Source organism: Corvus hawaiiensis, chromosome Z, assembly GCF_020740725.1.
Source record: "Corvus hawaiiensis isolate bCorHaw1 chromosome Z, bCorHaw1.pri.cur, whole genome shotgun sequence".
In the NCBI taxonomy this organism is placed as follows: domain Eukaryota; kingdom Metazoa; phylum Chordata; class Aves; order Passeriformes; family Corvidae; genus Corvus; species Corvus hawaiiensis.
In genome coordinates this window covers 70,455,162-70,479,570 of record NC_063255.1, presented here as the reverse complement: position 1 = coordinate 70,479,570, position 24,409 = coordinate 70,455,162, and the positions used below count along the sequence as shown (strand labels likewise).

The window sequence follows — 24,409 nt, the reverse complement described above, 5'->3', positions numbered from 1 at the left end:
TCAAGGTATTATCCCCTTTATTTGCATTTATATTGCAAGTTTTTTTAAGTGTGCCCTGTATTTGACCATGTGGTTCATTACTGAGCTCTTCCTAAGCAACAGGAGGGCAGGCATTCATTGCATACAACTATAATGATGTATTCTGGCAATCATCACTCTTCTTATTTAGAAAAGGGTCTTACACTGCCTCAGGAGGACTCTATACACATAAAACATGTTAGATCCCTTCTTACTAGGTTTATCAGAGAAAAGTCCATCTCCACTTGTCTGTGTTTCATGTCTCCCTGTCTAAAATATTTAATAGATTGTCACCTGTTTCTCTTCTTCCGATGCTCTCTGTTGGAATTTTCAGATTCACTGCCACTGCTGGTGTTACAGCGGGACCGTGACCTGGAGAAAAGAAAAGCAACATCTCAAAATTAATTTATCTACTATCACCAAAATTATTGCAGTGCTAAACGAGGAAGGAACAACACTGCAAAAACATCACTCAGATGTTTTTCATTCTCAGAAATCAGAATTAAAAGACTCTGGAGGGCTTGTCTACACCTGCAAGTCATATTATCTTTTTCTCATTAATTGATTGGGAAGAACTGCTTCAAAAGTAGTGCACCCACAGTGTAGTATAAGGTGAGTGCTATTTTCATTTCGAATAATTTCATTGTTTCATTTGTTTTATTTTTTAAAAATTATTTCATTTTATAATTCAGCATTCTTTTTGTGTATGCCACATCAATGTGTTTCTTGGAGGTGTGAAATGTATCATCTCTAATCTGCATGTATTCTGGCTCTTTTCTTCTTGTACATTGTGGTACGCCCAACAGAAATTATACAGAATTTTGGGATTGCAAGCAAAACAAAATGCTCACAGATCTGTATTTTCTATTCACCTCAACTTCCATCCTGTAAGTTCGTAAGTCCTCAGTCTATGGAGTCTGTTCTCCTCTCTCTCCTAAATTAGGAAATCATTAGCTCACATATCTCATCTCCCATTCAAACAAAAATGTCTTAGAGTAACAGGACAGCTAAAATCTAGGAAAATCAGCTGAACCCAGCTTGTCTGAAGGGAATGTTAGCCAGCATGGAAGAAATACCAGTAACACTGGGATTCTGCTGCTCTTTATGGAAGAAGGCGGCTCAACTACCTACAGGCAAACTCTTCTCTACTACCGGAGACCCTTAAACCCATGATTGGATTTTGGAGCAGACAGACCAACTATCAGGACTTTGGTCCTAGAAACCAGGACTCTGTCACTGTACCACTGACTATGTTGGAAATAATGTAACTTTTAAAACTTTTTAATTTTATTTCTCTAGTCAGGCTTGGTTTACCTTTGCCTTGGGGAAGGCAAGTCTAAGAGCTTTTTAGGGGGACTTTGCACCACTCAACGGAGATAAGCTTAACGTCTCAACAGACTGGGAGTAGCCCTAAAGATATCCAGAAAGATAACGACCATCAGCAAACATCAATGAACATCTACCCCAGACATTGCCCCCGGCACGGTTGGAGACACTGGTCCGGAAAAGACTGACAAGGAAACCAAGGAGTGAGGACCTTATTAACATCAGAGGTGAAGAAATCCAGATCCCATAGGAGGCCAGATACTAAGAACTACGCAACTTGGGACCAATGAACAATAAACCAATGGATTTCTATGGGTTTTGGGCTGTATACGTGTTAGGAAAAATCTAGTAAAACTTATGTGTGTATGGAATATTTTCCATGGCACATCCTGGCCAGAAATAAAGTAATGCCTGATTCTCTGTCACTTCAAATATAGTGTTAGAGGGTTTTTGTTTTTCCCATAGTTTTGGTGACAGCTAGGTCCTAAAGACTGCCACTCTCATCAAAACCTGATTTGGACCATTCATTCTTTAGTGTGAGGATGGTCTTGGAATGGTTAGATTTGATGATCTGGAAAAGGTCCTTCCCAACCTGAACACTTCTGTGATTCCATGAATGCCCCCAAAGACAGATGTGTTTCTCTGCTATACTGACAGCCCAGCTGATTAATGCAGAAGGCTGACTGATATTAACAGGAGCTGGTCTACAAGGATTTAGGTTGCCTGGAGTCAGAATCAGTGATGGTTTTGCTGCAATGGAGAACAGAACTTTTTTTTCTGAGGTCTCTGGCCATGACATAAGAGCTAAAGAGGATAACTCCTGATGATGCTGGTAGAGATACATATTTTTGTATGCCTCCCAGCTTTTCTTTTGCTCTTTTTGATAGCTGACATTTGTAAGAGGACAGATGTGTTAAGCTACACCTCAAACAAGCCAAGGAGAGAAAGCAGTTGCTTAGGTGTAAGGAGAAGCATTTCACGACAAGGTAGGAAGTTGCTGACCAGCACCTACTCACTGCATGTTCTAATGGCTTAGGAGGAAGAGCCCAAACAGGATGAGAGAAGATTGTTCCTAAGGAACAGAACAGATGCAGCATGGAACTGCACTGTCTGGTGAGGGACACATTACTCTGCTTCCTACAGGATTATGACTGCATAACCAGGACACTGTTGCAGATGTCACTCTGACACACCTCAGAGCCTCATTAAATTCTCCATAATACCAGTGAATTATGGTTGCCTTCATCAAATTCCTGAGCTTTTAAATGCTTCAGTCTATGGAATCCGTTCTCCCCTCCTAAATTAGGAAATCATTAGCTCAAATAGCTCCCATTCAAACAAATATGTCTTAGAATAACAGGACAGCTAAAGTCTAAGAAAATCAATTCAACCCAGCTTGCCTGAAGGGAATAAATTTGGAAAAGTGAAATTTCCCCCAGAGAAGAAGCCTCTCCCCATCCGCAAACTTCATGTTCATAATTTAAAGCCGGATTGCCAGCTAAAAATACACCTTTCTGGGTGAAGCTCAAAGTGAGGATAAAAATATGTGTGTTACTATCAAAAACTGTAACCCCAAAGGAAGAAGGAAGATTAAAAGATGGTGTCAAAAAAATTCACTAGAGCACAATGGAAGAGTTAAGAGCAATAAATGCTCTAGAACTGCAGCAGACCTTACACAGCCAAAAGTATACCTTTCCCCACCCCAGTCTTATCAGATGTTTAATAAATATTCCACTAACATCAACCTTAGTAAGTCATTTGAGCAACACTGTTCTTTCACAGTTCCAGGTCATTAGCATGACACTTTTCTTCTACATTTTTCACTATGACAAGAATTTTCTTACTGTGATTTAAGTAATTTATCTCATAAGGTACCAAAACAGCCAAAAATCACAGAGTGGCAGGCAAAGTACAAGATAAAACATCCAATGTGATCAAACTCAAGACAAGCCTTTCTCTAACTTTTCAGGAATGGAAATCTGATCCACCTTTTGGATACTGCACATCAAATTACCTTGTGTTCCCTGTCAGGAAAGCACTTGTGGGGACACAGAAGGGCTCCTGAGCTGTCAGCTGAGTGGCAGCAGCTCATGCTTTTTGTCAGAATATTAACTTTCACTGAATATTAAATATCAGTTTTTACTGAACTGAATGAAATACCAAAAATGGTGTGGAAAAAAGATAATTTCCTAAATCAGGTGCAAGAACACATGAGATCATCCTGATCTCTGACAATTTTAGGGTACCTTTTGTCCTTTATTCCCGTTTTCTTTGTCATGCAATATATTTGATATTTTGCGGGTAGAATACCTATATGGTCTGGCATAAGGAGCAGGAAAGAAGTCATAGTCAGTTTTACAAGAGATACAACCAATATTGTCTAGGAGAGGGCTTGGAGAGCTGAGGAAAGCTCACAGCCTGGCACAGTCTTTTTCTGATTAAAATGAGAGGAGAATAGCCAAATTGTGAGGAAGTGGAGAAGGTCTTTTGCAATGTACAGTAACAAACCTGTGCACAGCCTTTGGGAGGAGGTCCCTTCTGAGCACTGAGGCTTTCCAACTGAGATGCCTAACTAAATCTTCTCAGTTTTATGTGCTGGACATCTATCACAGGACTACCGCTGGCAACTTGTAACGCTAACATTCTTCCAAAAAATATTCTGTTATCTTATAATAAGTACAAAGTATGTGAGCACTTTCTCTGGCTTCCTGTGATTGTCCCTGAGATGTTTGTATCTCTGCCAGAGCTCCTTTCCCGTGCTGCAGCAGTGATTCAGATCCTGGGAGTGCCTCCTCTCCTTCCCAAGCTCCAGGAGCCTCTGGCATTGAAATGCACTACACTCTCTCATTCCAGCAGTGCAAGCAGGAACACAGGAGAGAGGAGAAGCACTGAACAGAGTCATGACAGGCAGATGTGGCAAAAATTTGTCAAAAACTGAAGCTGTTGAAGGGCACACCCAAATTCACACCTGCATTTTATTTGAAATGTGACAACCAGTCACGTGTGAAATGGCAGATGGGGGTGGGGGGCAGGGAAGAAGCTTAAGAAAAAATCAACAAAAAATGTGCAAGACAGCAAGAGGACCACCAGGAGTTACAGATGGCTTTGCACTTACCTCTTGCAGGACAATTCATCTCAGATGATAGAACACTTGCTTGCAAAACAGTTTAATTAAAAGTGGGTAGGGAGGCTGGAGAAGTAAAAACAATTCTGCAGATTCAGACTCCAAAAGCTAAAACCTCTGCAATTGACTTTCAAGTTGCAGATAAGCCCTCAGGAAACTTTCACAAGCTGCTTCTAACATGAGATAGTAACAATGTGCTGCAAACTCTGTGCTGTGATGAGGCTGTGCCACAGAGCATTTTAGCAAAAGATAAGAAATAAAAAATTAAATGGTCATAACATAACAAACCTTTCATACATTTAAGAAAATTAGGGAGAAGGAAGGAAAGGAGGGGATGCAGTGAACCAAAATATGACCAGTATCGTCACTATCATTTCATACCTGCTATAGATCGTATATTTACCTTCTCCTTTGCTTTAAATCTGAATCTTCACCACTGTTTTGATTTTTCCTGTGACATTAAGGAAGTTTTAATGAAATATCATTGAGTCACTTAATACAAATACACAAAACTACCCTTAAAAAAACCTTAAAACTTTACAAAGTGTTGTAGTTTTTTGATAAATTTTTTTTTCAATATGATCTCAGGTAGAGAAAATAGGGCATATGCTTGTTTTAAACCTTTCAGGACACCTTTACAGTAAGTTGTGAAGGCATGATTCCATTCAAGCTCTCATTGCAAACCCCTGACTTGCAAAATTAAGCATAGCATGCTGGCCTTTAGAGTTTCCTACTGTTTGCAACACACCAGAGCCTGGTGGTTTCCTCTTAACTCCAGTAAAGAGTGCATAAGCAACACAGCTATTGTTATTAACAGTTGGAAAAGGAAAGTGCATGAATAAAACCAAGACTCAGGAAGGCATAATTAAGTTAGAACCTACCTACTGTTAGTCTTCACAGTCTCACATTCAAGATAAAACTTCTAAAAAAATTTTGTTCATGTGGTAGCCCAAGAGAAAACTTGGTATTGGCATGACTGTCTGTCCACTGACTAGATCAGCCCAATGCAAATCCCAGATTTCCTACTGCACAGTGCACAAACACTTTTCTTTTCTTGATATGAGAGAGCTTTGCATTGCACGTCTCTAGTTTTTGTTTTTACAAAGCCAAACAAGTCCTTCTGACAACTAAGCTAGCAATGCATCAGAAAACCTGTGCTGGGTTTGTCTGCAGTAGAGTTAGTTTTCTTCCCAGTGGCAGGTTTGGGGCTGTGTTTTGGGGTTGTGCTGAACACAGGGTTGATGATATAGACATGCTTTTGTTACTGCTGAGCGGGGATTGCACTGAGCCAAGGCCACGCTGGGGAGGAGACTGGGGGTACGTGGGAGGCTGGGAGGGGACACAGGCAGGACAGGTGACCCCAGCTGACCGAAGGGATATTCCAGACCTTGTGACATCAGGCTCAGTGTATAAAGCGGGGGGAAGAAGGAGGGAGGAGGGGATGTTGGACTGATGGGGTTTGACCTCCCAAGTCACCATCAGTGTGATGGGGCCCTGCCTTGCTGGGGATGGCTGAACACCTGCCCAACCATGGGAAGCAGTGAATTCATTCCTTGTGTTGCTTTGCTTGTGTGCACAGCTTTGGCTTTCCCTATTGAACTGTCTGCATCTCAGCCCATGAGTTTTTTACCTCTTACCCTTCTGATTCTTCCCCTGATCCTGCTGGTGGGGGAGTGAGTGAGGGGCTGCCTGGGGCTGGGCTGAGGTTAAAATATGACAAAACCCATTCAGGAAACACATTGCTGTTAACGTCTATGAGGGCTCTATCCAACAGAGCAAATAAACACAACTCCATTGCCCAAGAGTTACACTCATTTATTTGAGGTCACTAAGCAGGCACCATGGGTGAGTTTCTTAGTTTCTTCTCTCCTATCCCAGACAGCTAATGGCAGATAAAAGGTCTGAAACAGTTCAGAAACCTGAGAAGGATAAAAGCTCCACATCAAACTAGATTTCCTCATCAATATAGCTGCATTGTCAGAGACCCCTTTGCAACTCTGGCTTTGAAGGCCAAACAGGTAATTATTCCAGAGCTGTCAGAAAGAGATGTAACTCTCATGTGCTGGCTCCTAAGGCAGTTTTAGAAGACTGCAATGAATATGGCACGGTATCTGTGTCTGTTTATACTTCATAACAAATCACAGCACCAGGCAGGGTGCTCCAGCGATGAAAGCAGCTTCTCAGCAGGACAAATTGTCCCAGGTAACACACAATCTCTCAATACTCCATCACGTCAGAGCTGCCCCTGTAATTTTCTTTTTGGACACGCTCAAGGACATGCAGCACAGAACCTCCATCCATTCTATTTTACTTCTCTAAGTCACTCAATTCAGCTTGTACCAACTGAATGTGTCACATAGTTGTATTTTTGCTGGTGTCCTCTCTAATGCAAAATGGCTCACATACAGGACTGTCAAAGACAGCTATATGGCTCATTTGTTTAATCCTTGGGGCAGTTAAAGCAAAGAAATGTACTTATAACACTGCATTGGAAGCTCATTGTCAAGCAAACAAATCCATCAGTGCTTTCATTCACCAGGCAAAAAGAGCTCCAGTAACCAAAGGAATCTTGCACGTGCCAATAATGCAACTTCTCACATTTTTAACATCATTTTCCCACAACAGCACACAAGCAAACAACCTGATCAAAGCTTTCTTTCCAAAAACAGCTGTGGTATTCTTGCTCAGGTGTATTTTTTTACTAACAACTGGCCCCTGGAATACCCCCTTTCCCAGGACACAGCTGTGCCTGCACAAGCTGGACATCGAGCATGCAGGAGCCCAAGTTTCTACACTGAGAAGCTGACAGTAATTAACCCTGAGGCTCTTACCTCCTCCGAACTGGCTGCCCAGACTCATTCTCACTGCCACCAGATGGGTTCCTTCGGCGAGAGTAAGGAAACTTTGGTGATTTATTGCGGTCACTGGCAGAATTATACAGTCCACTAAGGTTAAAAAGGAAGAGCAAAGAATCAGCTTTAAAATTTCCACGACAGTTAGGCCAGCTAACTGAGATTCAGCATACAAAAATGAAAATATTCATGCATGCACACACACACGCACAGGTGAGTATTTGGCTATACATCCTTTTGTGGGTGTTAATGTGTGTGTTATGTAAATGCAGATGGTACTGCTTTTTAGCAATACATTTTTCACACTAAACCTTAAAAATGTAGGAGAGAGGCCTCAGCATTTTTAAGCCAACAACTCTAAGCCTACAAAACAGAGATTTTAGTTTATTCTTTTACCGTAATAAAACTTCCATGCTTTAGTATGGCGTATCCAACCCAGAGCTAGGCATTCTTCATGTTTTCCATGGATGTAAGTGTTGAAAACTTGCCATGTTCCTTGTCATGTCATGACATATGTCTTCATCACAGAGCTGATGCTTGGGAACATGAAGCAATTCTACCTCCATTTCTCTTCTGTTCATCCATGCAAACCTCTGCCAATGGTGTGGAGGTGCTCCAAGTTTCAGCTTTCCTTCTGCTTTCCTAAAAGCCTCTGGCCTTCAAATTTAATCCATTCTTCATCTACTTCTGCAGACAGCTGATTACAGCACTGCTCTGCACAGGTGAAAAGTTCCCACAGCTCATCGCAATGAGAATTATTATTAAGAGCTGTGAAAACCTCTCTGCAACATCCAGCCTGCTTATGTGTCTAAAACTGCAGAGTGCTTTAGAATGAATAGATTTGCAAAAACTCAATCCTAGTGTTCTTTAGCTCCTGAAAGGTTAAACTTTCTGCTGTCCTGAGAGCAATTTAAACACTGGAGCCATAAAGTGACAAGATGACACCACTTCTCTAAAAATAACCAAAGAAACGTCTGTCTTAGAAAGAGAGTATTTGCTCACTGTTCTGTCTTTACTCTGAAAACTACTCTGTTTAGAGGAGGAGCACAAGGGGTAAATCATCAGGGTGCCCCAAACGACACATGTATAGATCTGAATTGTCACAGAAAAGCAGGACCATTCTGGATTACACTTTACATGCTGTCTGGTTCAGTAGCCCGTTTCCAACGTCAGCTGTAAACAACCACCTACAGGAAGCAAAACCCTGAAGACAGCTTCCCAGTGCTCCCTGAGTCCCATACCATTCCCAGTCCAGGAGGCTTGCTGAGCCTGCTGCTGCACCTCTGCCTTCAGAAGCTCTTCAGAATTTTTGTTTCATGACTCACCCAGCTTCCCCCAGGAATTCATCAGCTTGCAGCACCCCTTGCAAAGGAGGACCACAAGTCTCCCACTCATGGTGAGTCACTACTCACTGCCTTTCTCAACATTTTTAAACCACCTTCAATAGCTTCACCTGGAGATCCTCAGCTCTTTTGCTGGAAGAATACAGTCCTGATCACTTTCTCTTTTCTCAGTACAACTTGTGTTTTCTAGATGTTAACCCCTGAAATTGCCTCTTTTACTGACTGAAGGGAGGATCCTGTCTGGCCTATGCCCTTGTTCCCTGTCAGATTTACTGCAGAGCCTTTCACATCTTTGATTACTTTTGCTGCCCCTCTCAAAGCCTATTCCTTTTCCTGAGATAAGGACATCAGAACTGCTCCCAAAATTCATGGAGCACATATGTGATCCACCAAGTTACATAATGACATAATGCTGTTCTCTTATAATTATTACTAATTATTATTACTAATAATTGCTAATTGTTTTTCTGACTGCTACACAGCTGATGTTTTCTTCGTTATCCATCAGAATTCCACAGCACTACATATTAATCAGAAATTTAGGGTTATTTTTTTTGTCCTCATGTACCTCTCTTCACATTTTTTGACTCAATAGGATCTACCCGTCAGTCACACTTTAGGGGTCTTTCTGCCACCCTTCACAGACAAATTTCTCACTATCCTAAACAATTTTGTATCATCACCAAACTTTATTACCCCTTTTCAAGTTCTTTGACAAATATACTAAATATCAGAGGTCTATGAGCAGATCTCTGTAGAAAGCCACTGCTGACATTCATTCACTGGCTACCTCCTCCTACACATACTTTCCTAATTTTTAACTGTTTATTTATCCATGAAAGAACCTATCTGCACACATGCAATACACCTATATTATGAATAAAATAACACAATAATATATTATATGAATATCCTTCAACCTACTGCTGTGGCATGGTATTTACCATTGCACAATACCTGAGACATCAAGTCTTGCCTTACCTCTGGGGGCCATTTTCCTCCCATGGAGCACTTGTTTTACTTCTTTGTGTTTCTGGACTGTTTTCATTTTTCATGTTTTTAAAGCTAAATAAGAGTATAGATATATACATACATTTATTTATTTATTTGTTTATTCTTAAAAACCCATTGTACACAGATCACATTTTCTTTTATCCTGAACACTAAAAATTTAATTTTAAAGGCATACACACATTACAGAGACCCACCCTGGCATATAGTTACTTATTTATTATACAAAAGAGGGTGAAGACCTGCTATGTTGAAAAATTTCTCCTAAAAAGAGCAATCATAAGGGGAGGGGGAGAGAAGGAAAAAAAAAAAGAGGGAAAAAAAAAAGAAAAAAGGAAAAAAAAATCATCTCTGCAAGCTCATAATTGTGGCAGCACTGAGTCAGAAAAACAGTCAATCCTGTCTCCAAATAAACAAGAACAGATACTTACGCAAGAAGTCTAACAATAGGGCAAACATACAATATGATCTCATAATCTTCCATAATATGCAGTTAACAGATTATTGAACCAGAGGCTTTACCTCCTTTTTATTTTACATAGCTCTTAATGAAACTTTCTTCCATTGATTTACTTAAATACTTCTTGAATATTTTAAAATTTTTGTCATAAATAGTGCCTGGTAGGAGTATGTTTCAGTATCTGGCTATGACATAAACAATTACTTAATTTTATTTTAAGACTTCCACCTGGTTCAAAACTTCCATCCCTTGTTCCTGACTGTTTCTGTGATTATAGAAAGAAATAAAGAAAAACAAACACCTATGAACAATGGCTCCCTAAGAAAAAACTCCACCCCTTAATATTTTTTTACACATTTATAACTGTCTAATCTCTTTCCCAAGGGAAAGAACCACAGACTGCTTAATCTCTCCCAGCATGGGAGTCACCACATACCTCAGATTATCCTTATCGTATTTCCCTACCATTTTTCCAGGTGTACAGTACCTACTTTAAAATGGGAGCAACAAAGGCAGGGGTGATGAAAACTATTCAAAGTATGACAGATCACAGGTTCATAGGTTCACAGGGCAGCATATCCTTCTCATACCATCCCCAGTAGAGCCTTGGGTTTTATTTTCACCAGGAAGATGTTTTTGTGAAAGAGCTGACTTCACTGACTGCTGCAAGGCAAACCAGGAGAGTCACCTGGCTTGAGAGCTGTATCAGTGTTTGTAACCAGTCTCCCACCATACGTACAGGGATGGGGGGAAAAAAGCAGGATGCTCCAATTCTTCCTTTATTCCTATCATTCCCACAGTGTCAGGTTTTACAGCTTCTGACCCATTAAAGCTCCCAGATAACTGCCACTTCAAATGCTGGGAAGTGGCTTTTAGCTGAAGCACACTCCTGTCCTTGTCAGTTGCTCAGCAGAGCTTTTCCTGCAGCACCATCCCTAGAGCTCTCTTCCTCCATGGACAAGCAGTTCACCTGAGATAGAATGAGGCAGCCACACTGATTTCCACTCAGGTTGTCAAGAAGTATTACTGACAGCAACCCCATACAATCATTAATACATCATATAGTTATAAAGTGCTACTCGGGAAGAAAAAATAAAAGCTTTACAGTTGCTTACAGAGAGGGGGATGTAAGCTGGGAGTTCTTTTCCCAGAGCAGGAGGTGACAGACCCAGCTTTATGAAGGAATCGTGGCTACTTAACTCACTAATCCACTTTTAACCTCAGCCTTTGGATATTACAGGTCACTGAGTTAATCATTTAATTCTCACAGAGTGAACAAAATGCAAAGCTACAGTAAGTCAGCAAGAAAAGAAATTAAATTACACTTTATCAGGTAAATCATTTTCTTAATATTGCACCCATTAATTATTGACTCATAGGTGCATGCAATCTATTCCCAGGCTTAAAAATATGTGCTTACTACAGAGTGAGCAAGTAACTCAGATAAATATATATCTGTCCCATATTGCACAAAGGAATTGATTTGCACAGCATGAACTACTGAACAATACCTTGGTTGAACTTAGAGAAATGTGAATACTGTTTTCAAATCTTCAAGAGATAAAGTACCTGGGAGGTGAATTTACTGCATTAAATTCCCAAGTGATTATTCATTTGGAGCGGACACACACGTTACGGACAGAAAGCTAGAGTGTGGCAGCTCTTCAAATACCAGCAGCATCTCCAGGAATGCAGTTGCAAAAGGTACCGAGTTCATTTTAAGTATCTGAATTTCATGTGAGATTACTGTCATTGGGGGGGGGGGGGGGGGGGGTTATGATTTGAATTTATACCACTTATCATAAGTAATTAACTATAGATCTCAACTGTGGATGAGATGTTAAATATGAAAACTCAGCTCGTGAACACTACTGAAAGATGCTCTGCCAGCATCACTGACAACTAATGCAAGAATTACACAGGATGGAGCAAACTTCTGAACTGTAAATGCTGCATAAATTTTGTGCGCTGCCTCTCACATATACAAAGCCTGGCAGACCCAAAAGATGTTTTACATGTGCAGACAGAGACACAGAGAAAACCAAATCAAATCCTAAACAGAAAAACAACTTCCAACACCTTTTTTTTTTTTCCTGGAAATGACTAAGACTGTCTAAAACATGACTTAGTAAGAACCTGCCTGTGAACTGCTTTTAAACTGTCAGGGTAAGAAACTAAACTCAGAAACCTTGAAGCTCTCATACTGAGAGCCACTTATTTTGGTTCTTCCTCTTAAACCTGCCTATCCATTTCTTTTTAACAGCTCGTTGCTAAAAATTCTGTCACAAATTCTGTCTGCCCCCCCAAAATTATGATCTCTGAACTATGGAATAATGGTACCTTTTGCTTTGTATCTTTCTCTCTCCTAACAAATCACAGAACAACACAATGGTGGGGTTGTCAGTGTCCTCTGGATGTCATCTGGTCCAGCTGCCTGTTTCAGCAGGGTGACCCAGATTCAGCTGCCAAGGACTATTCCCAGACAGCTGTGGAATTATCTCTAAGGATGGAGACTCCACCACATTTCTGCACAACCTGACTGTGCCGGTACTCAGTCATCTGCACAGGGAAAAATTGTTTCCTGACATTCAGAGGGAACCTGCTGTGTTTTAGTGCGTGCCCACCAGGTGCTGTCACTGGGAACCACTGGAAAGAGCCTGAATCCATCCTCTTTGTGTCCTCCCTTCATGTATTTTTTTACCTCTGTATTGTTTTCTACTTAAAGGTTTAGCTTCAGCATGACCAAGTGGCAAAATCATAAACTTTCTTTTAACACATGATTAGCATTATTTTCTAAGGACTAGAATAGTGCATTCAATTTCCCTCAAAATGAGAAAGCAATTTAACTCAGCTTTTCTTTTGGAGGTCAACTGCTCCAAATATTAGGCAATAGAGAACACTATCCACCAAGCATTTGCAGTAAATCTTTTAGATCCTTTTTCAGACCTCAGTCCAGATGCCTAGTAGGTGAAGCCCACAGCTTCAATGCATACATAAGTCCAGTTAAGAGTTACTCAGTTAAGACAAATAACCCCAGCTGTCAGGATTGCCAAGCATGCAGAGACAGATATCCAGACAACTAAACGAAAGTTAAGTGCTGCGTTTTTGATTCATTCTTTTGTCAGATCACTCTTTTTCTGATTCAGGCACAAAAATTCCACCTAAAATTAGGGGTGGAGATATAAATCCCTTTCTGAATATGAGCCTTACCTCTTCCTTTCAGATATACTTAATAACCAGAGATGCGCACTTCAGCACTGATAAATCAGACACAGCAGACCACACAAGTCCAGAAGAGCCCTAGCAATTCACTACTCCTACAGATCAGGAACAAAAACTCCTGATTTTTATTACAAATTGAACAGTATAATGGGAAATCACTGCAAGATTAACAAACCTGCTGGGAGAGAGCCCATGCCCAGCTTCTCTCTGCCCACACACCTCAAGCTTGCCCTGTTCAGAGACAGAAGGCCCATGCCCTGAGGGCTCTGACAGCCAGCCCACAGCTCCCAGGGGAGAGACTAACAGGACTTCACAGGACTATCCTGCCCAGTGCCCTTTGGGTCATTACCTGGTTTTTTTTCCTATTTAAACCTGAGACTGTCTGCCTTCCCATTAACTTTTGCTGATTTACGGGTTTTCAAACCATGTGTCACCTGAAATCCCTGTTCCACATTGATTGGAAGAGCAGGGTTTTATAAAACAAATTACTTGGAAACACTCTCTGACCTTTGTCAGCAGAAGATCAGATGGTCCTGAACTCAAGGGCAGGATAAACTGGTACTAATGATTACTAAACATGTTCCTCTATCCAATGCATTGTACAACCTCTTAAAAGCTGTAAGGAAACTGTGGGTCCACATACCTTTTCACTGGAGAAGGTGCAATAATTTTGGTAGTTCCTTCATTTTCCCCATTTGTTGTAATCTGGCTTATGTTCTTAGAACCTGAAGGAAAAAAAAGCCCGAAACAGATGAGTCCTGTAGCACAAATGTTTGCACACCTATTCAGCATAATCACCTCCTGAACACAGGGGAGCATGAGAGATAAAATGACACACAAGATATCTGGTGCATGCTCTTCTTGTTAAGGGTGTGTGAGGACCTCACTTTTGTGCTTTATCCTTATTTCTAGTTGTACCAGGACACAATAAATAAATAAATAAAGTTAAACATGAAGCACATTCATTACTCTTCCACATAAAACAGAAAAGTCTGAAGCTGTTGTTCTCAAAGGAATACTCTGTCACTGTCAACAGAAGGAAATTCCCTGCTCAGTCAAGAATGAGAATAAAGGTGTGGGGAGAATACAGTTTGGTTCCTGCTGGTGCTATGATTTTAGTTCCCATGCTATGCTGTTAATATTAATCTGTAATCCTCCTTCAGTTCACACATTGTCTTTCCACCTAATTGGCAGTTTCAGACATTTCTTACAGAACTGTTACCATCTACAGAAACAGATGTCAAGTAGAAAAACAAAACAATATCATTTTTGATGCAGACCTCCTCTGGACAGGATTCTGAGCATGTTCATTGAAGATAATGAAATAGATTGAAGATTACAATACTATGTCCTCTGGACACAAGCAACAGCATCACAGTGTTGTTTAATGTAGTGGTACAAACCCCAAGACATTTTCACTGGCCAAAACAAAAATGGGATGTCTTAATTTAAGCTGTGAAAAGATTTTACATGATAAGTTTTCTCCCTAGCCTCAGAGAAAGGATTTCTTCACAATCTCCCTCAACTTCCTATACCACCCCTTTGGCATACAAAGTCTCTGGACCCTACCTCAACACAAACATTTGAGATATTTTTCTAAAGCATTTTGTCTGCTCATCAACTGGTTCTCTTACAGGTTAGATCTGCTAGTCTTCTGCAGAAATCAGCAAATATATCACATTTTCAAACAAAGGAATTAATCTCAGTATTTAACATACTCCTCTGTGAGGTAGCTTTTGATTAAGCCTCATAAAGTGCTTGTAACTTAATGGAGCAATAAAAACTTGTGCTCCAAAACATATCATAGCAGTGAAACAACTGCCAGAAAAATAACCAAGGGACAAATGAGATAAAAGAAACAGATACCTCCAGAACTGATCCTTTGCTGTGTTTGGTAATATCCTTACCATTCTGCAGGCACCCAGTCACCTCTGGGTGTCAGGCCATCGTGGGTCAATCAAGAGCTTTCTGTCCACACTTACATAAACTGTAATTATTGTCTCCTACTATGTTCCACCTGGTGTTTCTTTTACTGACTACAGTACTGTTCTACCAACTTATACCTCTGTATAATATAATTAACTGATATAAAAGAGTAGACTCCAAAAAAACTGTCCAAACACTAACCCCATTGCAAAAACTCAGCTGTATCACTGTTTCTTGCATGCCGAGGCAATAGGCTTCTCAAAAGTACCTTAGACAGCCAGAAATCTTGAACATCTCATTCGTGGAAGGCTTCCCTGGTTGTTTACATTTGGCTGGATAAGTTACTCTCAGCATTCACTGCACTGCACTGAACTTTTCCAACGAGGTGAATGCACGCACTTAATTCCCTTTTACAGCCATCTTGATGCTGATTTGTGCATTCAATTCAAGCCAACTATTACATTTTTAAAAACTCAAGTGTCCAAAACCATATCAGCCTGGGAAGGTAGTTAGCTTGTCGTGCCTGTTTGTTATCAGGTAAAGCCACTTAACTGACGTTATCTGGAAGTAGAGTTTGTATTTAAACCAAGTCATGAGAGTAGCAGATAGCGTGATCAAATGGAAAACATACAGTAAGAGCTCATGCTTTGCATCCTGGGCTACTAAGAGCCTACAAAAATGAATGGACTTCCATATGTCTACACCAGCACAGCCTACTCTGTGATAATGGTTGTTTTTCTTACTAGTTTCTAAGTCTGTAGCCTCAAGAGTTTGTTCATCTCACGCCCCATGACTGAAATGCGGAAGCAGTCACACCCATCCTTTTACAAAACATTGGATTTTAAGTAAACTTTAAAGTATAAAGCTCAAAGTAAATGAGTTTGGAAATAGCTAAAATCACCTCAAGATAAATTTTCTCAAAATTCTAACTTTCAAACCCAATCTCACAATTTTCTGGGAGAAGACTTTGACTGGGCCAGACCAAGAGTTCAACCATGGCTGAGGCTGGAGAAGCAGGGTAGTGACAGGCACCTGTGGCAAAATGTGATTGCTTAGGGATTACCACAACACAGACAGTACTGTAATTGTAATACCCACACCCAGTTCTCCACCTGGCTTCTAAATCAGAATGGCAGCACTTATTTTGCCCTGGTTTATTCAATTACCCAGTGTGCAAGGCAGGGACAAACCAAGTCCTCAGCTACCAAACAACAACAAACCCTAAGCAATGTGTTTTCCACCGCTGAACAAACTCAGACCCACAGCAACAGGTCTGGTCACATCAGTGTTTGTCCTGAGAGGATGTTCTCAAGGAGATTTTCACATCCAGCATTCAGCCAAAAGAATAATGAATACTTTCACCCTATGTAGCAAAAGCTGAACATTATCGGTCTGGCCCTAAGAGAGTAAGACAGAATAGTAAGAGATCCTGTTCCATGTTTGAGTTTATTATTTGAATCCAGAGCAAAATGCAACTGTAATTCTCTATTAGCTGAAACAGGAGGAATAAGCAAATGAAACACGTAACACTTATCTCACTCACAAGGTTTGACAGAACAAAACAAAAAAAGCCCTTTCTCTAAATGAGCCCCAACTTGAATACCAGCCTAAACACACAGCAAAAAAAACCCCCATGCACCAATATAAAAACACAGCCTAAATCTAATATCAAATCATAGCCATTAAAGTTTCCTGATAGGATTTGTCCACTAGCCCTAGAACAAACAAGATATTAAATGTATCAAACAAGTGACAAAATGCAGGTTACTGCATTTTAAACCACTGCTATCTGTATTCTAGGAAAATAATCTGCCATGTTAAAGCCAAAAGGTCTGAGCTGTGCATCCTATCAGGGGAAGCAATCAATGGCAGTGGCTTTTATACATGAAAAACAGTTTCTCTCTGTTCGCAGTATCATCTCCTTCAATCTCTCTGTTAAACCACAAATATTTTTACTGAAAACAGATTGTCCGGGCACCTGCTCCAGCTCTTAACCCAGAGATCACCAAGTGTCTGCAGTCCTAAGGACTTTAGCATACTTTAATGGACCAATAAGACAAAGAAACATTATTGCTCAGCTCTGCTAGAGATAACTAACCTCTGCCTTCAGGTGACAGAAAAAGAATATAAAAAGCACATACTATGTTTATAACACCAGCACACGTATACAAAAAGAAGAAACAAGGGAAAGGATTTTAATACTATGTCAGAGGTTAGAGGTTTTAGCACTTCACACACACTTATCTGATGGAGGCAATGCCAATTTTATATGCTGCGGTCATGCACTCGTTCTAACTGTCCCCAAAACCACTGCTGTGGCTGGTACCATCACTGGTACCAATAGATTAAAAAAATAAAAAAAGATAAAACAAAATCAGAATGGCTAACTGCAGTGGCTGCAAAAATGAAGCCTTGAATACATTTCACTTCTCAGTCTTAAGAAAAGATAGAAAGGGAAAGAAGCAGGTGAGGAAAGATGCTGAACTCAGAGAAGGTGGAAGGAAGTTATTTCATATGAGCTATTTGTGAGCTGCTGTTGGATTTGGGGAAAGTAAATGGAAACCTGACTTTCATTCAAAAAAAATTAAATTATAAGACTCTGTTCAGCTGAATCCTAACTAAAGTGTATTTGACAGAAAATACCTTAAGATATAATACATGCAAACTAAAATCACCCTGTTTAAAATGTTGGACAAGTCATATTTAATCTTATTACATCATACTACAAACAGAAAATGAAGAACAAAGGACTAGATATCAATGATGACCATCTGCATAATGTCATGCAAAAGGAATATTTATTTTAAGAAGAAATGTCATTTGATTTTCTCAAACATTTTAGTCAGGGAAACTTTTACATAACTCATAAAACGTATTAGTCTATCAGGTTAATTTCCAAGACAAAAATATTCTACAAAATAAAATCTACATAATACATTGAAGCAAATGATGCTTAAAATATGCCAAATAGTCTTGATTTTTGTGTGAAATGCACTTTGTTATATCTAAGAACAATTTTAGGTGACAAGAGGTAGATTTATTTTATGCAATAGACTATCACATGTTGTCTGAGACAGGGAGGAGAAGCAGCATGAGTCCTCATTCAGCTTCTGAAAGCCTGTTTAAACGGAGAAAGAATATTCAAAGTTTATCACTGTGAATAGCCAAAGACAAAATAAGAGGAAAAAGAAAGAGGAGAAAATATGCTTATTCATAGGGGAAGATGGCATTTGAAAGACATAGCTCTCTTCCCTTAGCCCCTATTTTGAGCGGGAAATGAAACAAATTCATTTAACATTAGTATCATCTGAGTTAATACATTTGCCCCAGTGGAATATGACTGCACACTTGGAACACATGGGTAATCAATTAAGTTGAATTAAAAAAGAAAACAGATGATAGCGATTACACAACTACACGTAAGTAAAATGGTGAAAAAACAGCCATTTTATTTTAAAGTGAGACAAAGTGTTTAAAGCCACCAAAATAACAAACACATTTTGCCCAGAGAATTCTGCATCACATTACATCAGCAGGAGAGGATACAGGAAGGTTTCAGTTTTTCCTCACGCTTCCAGCCAAAGAGACTGAAATCAAAATGAGCAAACACAACACATGCACAGCCTTGCAGCAACACACACTGACTTTCACTGCCTGGACTAAGGCAAACATTATTTTCAACTAAGAGCCGAGTTTTAGTTGACAAATAGCCACACAAATTTCCACAAACAGAACCAGGGACTAATGAGGCAGGAAACGCTGTTTGGCTTGAACTACTGCCCTAAGAACAGGACAGTCCAGCTGAACAAAAAAGTTTAAATCATTAGGTTCAAGGGTGAATAGCTTCTTGTCCTCTCAGACACCCACTTAAAACTGCAGACACAGTGAAATACATCAGAATAAGAAAGCAAAGTAATTCTTCTCTTTTTACACTAAATAAAATAAAAAAAATAAATTTTTAAAAATTTTGTAAACTGCCTCTATTTTCCAAGGCTATGCTTTTAATCATCTTACATTTCAAGAGCCACCGCAGCTAAAAGGCAGAGCACACCAGCTTTGTTTCCGAGTCAAGAGACAAAATACAGCATTCAGGATAAACACTGGAGGTTTCCAGAGGAAGATATCTACTCTCTTTTTAAAAATAGGTTCTCAAATTTTATAGTGGCATATTAAACCATGATAAAAGAGAAATACTGTTTACATTTTAAAGCCCAGACAAATAGCAAACACACACACACACACACTTAACTCCACATGCAAGTTTGACTAAGCTGTGTGTGCCTTCTGTCACAGATGAAGCTAAGCAATACCCACGTAATCATACGCGGACCTGGAGCTTGCCATCTCTATTACCAAATTTCGGGAAGCATCTACTACTATTCAGGCCATGACTTCTGTGATCCATGCTTAATCCTACTCCCTCTAACACCTGTAAAAACTTCCAGCTTGCCACAACAGCTTCTGCATGCAGAATAGATTTCCAGCTCACACATCTGAAGCATGTTAAAACTGCATGGCACTAACTTCTGTTCCACTTAATATCAAAATAAAGGGATACTGCCCTTGAAATGGGAAGAGGATGTGCGTAAGTGACACCTTGGGTCAAATAGCCCAAACAATGAGATACTAACCAAGACATATAGGTATAAAATTTGTCTGCAAGAAAGAGAACTCCTGAGAAAAAAACAAGTTCTCACAGCCTGTTTTCAAACTTCCCTTTCAACCTTTACCTTAGACCTACACACATGGGGTTTTATCCTCTTTAATCGACAGCAACTCTTTTATTTTATCTGGAAAGCTGGAGGTTTTATATCCTGTAAAGCTTAGATATAAATACTGACCTCAGGCAAAACACAGAATCCATTCTGAGAGATCCTCGAGGACACTGCAGCAGTTCTGAGTCACCTTATGATGACAAGATGAACCAAAGAAAAGAAGACATCTCCCCCCAGGTCAGCACAGAAGGACCTACCTGTCTGTTGTGTTCTTTTGGGGTAAGTCTTGCTGCGACTCCTTTCAATGCTCTGGTCAGGCCGCGGAAGCTGCACAGAAGGGTCTCTGGTCATTCGCAAAGATGTTTTGCCACTTCAAAACACAATAAAATCATGAGAAAACACTTTGAAAAGTTATCAAAGAGGATTGATAGACTGAAAAAAAATGCTATTAACTTGTCATCCCACCTCTGGTTCTCCTGTTGAGTAGCACTACCCTGAATTCTGTTTTGAATCAGTCACTGGCAAAATCATCAAAAGATTGTGCCAACCACTCCTATATTTGGCATTTTCAAGTGGAGATAAGCCACTGAAACAAAATGCTGGTTTCTTAGGAATAGCTTAAGATAGCATGACCTTTTCTAACCTAGACTATTCTGACATATGACTTTCTAAAGTAATATTATTTCTTCCTGAACTTTTTCTGTAAGTTTTCCTCCCAGGAAAACTTATTTAATATTGTTCACACATATTTAATATTATTCAGTTCCAGTCAGTGAGGGGCTACTCCTCTGGCATGTAGAATGACAACCTAAAACAAACTGTTATAAGGAAGTCTCACTAGCACAGCCCCAGATGGCAACAAATTGAGTAGAAGTCCGAATTCTCATTAGGCTTTTCTTCCCTGCACAATTGAAGTAAATTATTAAGTTTAAATAAATTATTTTATTCTCACTTTAATGTTCCTCTTCCTATGACTAAGCAGAATATAGTGTTCATAACAGAGGCAGGGCAATAATTTCCCTGTTATCCACAGCATGGAGAATCCAGATCATTCTAGAGAGTGTGATAACTCAAATAATCTGGATTATGAAACAGGCAAAGTAATAAAGATCTCCCTAGCTAATGATTATCAACCTTACTCATTATGATCCATTTGTTTCTTGCATGGCAGTGGAAACAGTGCTCCTTATCCACCCTTAATTTCAAGTTTACAGCATCTTTCAAGGCTTAGAGCCTTGAGCATTCATCCAGTGTTGTCACCTATTCAAGTCAGAAAAGATACACCCTCATTTTGGTACTCCCCAGTTGTCAGAAAAACCCCTTTAGGACATGAACATAATTTCAGGACTTACAAGGAGATAGGGATTTAAAGAATTGCCAAAGTTGGTCCCACTTTGACTACAGGGTATGGCAGGCCTCAACCAATTCTGGTGATCTGGAGAAGGATAAAAAATTTATATTTGTCCCAAAACTGCCAGACTCCCAAGAAGAGTCTGTTAAAATGGCCTTTGTCTTCAGAACTATACTAGGTGGGGTTTTCTTTCATTGGAAGGAAAGAGGAAAAAAGAAGGAATAAAGAAGGAATTAAATGAAGTTAAAACAATAAAAAAAAAATTCACCTGTACCGATGTTTATAACCTATGGATCCAAACTTGCTGACTTTTCTTGACAGAGAGTTTGATTCATTCTCTGGCACCCTGTGCAGTTTGAAAAATAAAACAACAAAGTAGCATAGATGTCTGAATGATAGTCCCCTTCCCAAGTCAAGAAAAAAGAACGCAAATGGGGGCTCAAAAAAGGATTTTTTTTTTTCTGCTCATTCCTCTTCATCCCTACCTCTGGACAGACTCTTATGGGGTTGAAAGTGTCCCAAAGTCACCTGTTTGTCCCCTCCTATTTTGACTACACACCTCTCTAATTCAGAGTCAACTGTAAACTGCTGGCACCAGCAGTCTTTCACTTAATTTTGGGAGAAGGCAAACCCACCAAGCCACAGCAGTGAGACTGCAGGAGGGATTCTCAGGTCACTCATTTACAGCACTGCTAAAGGCAGCCCTGAGAATTCCATCCACCAGTTCCCAACTGGACACCCTAGCACATTTCTCTTGGTGCTTTTTGCAACAGTAAATTCAAGTGCTTTGAGATGTGCAGTACTGGGAAGATTTTATACACCTCAGTAAGTAAGCCAAATGTTACAGAAATTCAATGAATTTCTATTAGAAAAAAATAATAATTCTGTGCACTGTAGAAAATATCAATGTCTGAATTCCAAAGGCCTCACTCAAGCCAATGCTGCTACAGAAAAACTGATGGTTAAATACATCAAAACCTATATGGCAACTTAAATCCTGCCATATACTTTTGTGAATATTTCTGTTAAAACCTACTGTATGCAACCTGAAGTACTGTTTAGAAAAGAATGCTAAGACATTCAAAAAGAAACCACCAAACTACCCAATTTTAAAAACATTGTTTCACATCACTCTAAAGTGTTGGCTTTTAAAAGCATTCCGTAACCACGAGCAAAAATGTGTTTCCAGGCAGCAAGCCTTTGTTACACCTCTCTGCAGATACAACAAGGCTCCTGCTCAGGGTGGTGGCCCTATGGAAAACACAGCTTAACTTCTGCATCACTCACCTGAAAAATGTATGATGCTCTACACAGCATTTCCAGAGATGTTTGCATGTAACCTTGTTGCGTGCTTCAAAAAAGAAGGACGTTTCATTGCACTGAAGAGAAAACAAAACGAATATTCTTATGAGGGATCCCGGCATGGAAGTGAATCGCATTTACTGAACACAAGAACCAACCATCCCATTGCCAGTCCATGTGAGAAAAGAAATCAGCATGAAGAAAAGCAGGTTCTATAATCCTGCAGAATTCTTCCTTTTGAAAAAACAGAGAAAAGAGATTCTTGAAACACTTCTGTTCCTTCATTCTTGCTCATAGACATCAGCTTTTTTCCTAAATAAAACACACAAGGTTTTTTTTTCAAAAATTATTTTTCTGATGTTTTCTGAAACTGCAGGTCAGATGTCAGTCAAAAATATTCTGGTTAACAGTATTTTAAAAAGGCAAGAATAAGTGAAAGAAAAAAAGAAACTCAAGATCTGTTATAAACTAATATGAAGCAATGACACAGAAAAAGCACAAAACATACATGCAGAGAAGGACCAAGGTAAACCTGGGGAAGAAAAAAACAGAAGAAAGGAAGGGTGTTTTTTTTAAATAAAAGCTAACCTCAGAATAATTCAAAACACTAGGAAAAAGGTAGAAGTCATAAAATTCACCTTAAAATCTCTTGAGAAAGACAACAACAACAACAACAGAATATTCAAAGCTTGAAAGCTCACTTCTGGAAACTGGCAGAGAAAAGAGAAGTGGGACACATACAAACTGTAACATACTTCCAACAGACAAGGAGAAGCAACAGACACATCGCACTGCTTGTTTTCAACAAGGTAAACACTCAAATATCTTCACAAAAAATACCCTTCCATCTATCTGTCACTTGGTGAACTCAAGTGCTTGGTGTTTCAGCTGTGATTCACACAAAGAATGAGTAGTCCCAGTGATGTCAGTGTGAGAGCTCAGCGTGGCTTGACACCCCCTGTAACAAAACTGAGTCTAACCAACATTTCACCAACATGTGAGTTACAAAGGGGGTGTGGTTCACACCACCCTCAGCAGCTAATTTCAAGCAATCTATGTACGCCCTTGCATTAATTCCACTTCTCCAGCGCCATGCGTACACAAGTAAAGAGCTCAGGCAAGTTTCTACCCCTCCTCATTCATTATTATTAATTATTATCTGCAAGCACCTTGTAAACTGATAATTAATTCTGCATGTTCTCTAGAATTCAAAATTTCACCTGTAACAAAAACCCAGTTATATCTCTATTAACAGCTGTCAGGCAGCCTCACAAAACCACAAATTATCTCCTCAAGCAGCTTTTTCTTCACCTTGAAAAAAACAACAGTAAAAATGACAGAATTTTACACCTGTGGTTAGAGTAAGAGAGATTTCATTCCCTGAACAAAAAAAAAAAAAAAAAAAGTATTGAAAACATACACATGAGCTTATTTTATCACATGCCTTATTTCAGTTAAATGTCTGGCCGAAATAGTCCCATGGAATAGGCAAGGAATTAAAATCATCCTCCAGTCTTCCATCAAAAGCACATTTTATTCTCCAGGGCAAGAGAGAACAACACATGTGGTACAGTAAGACATATGGCCACCAAGAATGCAGAAACCTAGGATTCATCTGATACTGCTGTGTATATCGTAAAAAGACTTTGTAGTACATTGATAGCATAAATATAGTCCCAAAGTCCCTTAAAATACAATGTCAGGTTTGATAGGAATCATCATCTCACTGCAAGATTCACAAGTGGTTTAACTTACAGCA

General features: G+C 39.6%; 1 protein-coding gene across 2 annotated transcripts in view; it reads right to left on the bottom strand.

Annotated features, from left to right (window-relative positions):
• The window catches only part of EPB41L4A (erythrocyte membrane protein band 4.1 like 4A), a 119,218-nt gene that overhangs the window by 17,375 nt on the left and 77,434 nt on the right, over positions 1-24,409 (bottom strand). The window contains exons 11-18 of one of the 2 annotated variants that reach the window (XM_048292722.1): positions 22,636-22,727; positions 21,617-21,694; positions 20,255-20,367; positions 14,000-14,081; positions 9,645-9,728; positions 7,300-7,413; positions 4,872-4,919; positions 313-390 (exon numbers count right to left, since the gene is read on the bottom strand). In XM_048292722.1, coding sequence (XP_048148679.1) covers positions 313-390; positions 4,872-4,919; positions 7,300-7,413; positions 9,645-9,728; positions 14,000-14,081; positions 20,255-20,367; positions 21,617-21,694; positions 22,636-22,727 — 689 coding nt within the window. The remainder of the gene's footprint in view (positions 1-312; positions 391-4,871; positions 4,920-7,299; positions 7,414-9,644; positions 9,729-13,999; positions 14,082-20,254; positions 20,368-21,616; positions 21,695-22,635; positions 22,728-24,409) is intronic. The other variant, XM_048292723.1, reaches the window with a different exon arrangement.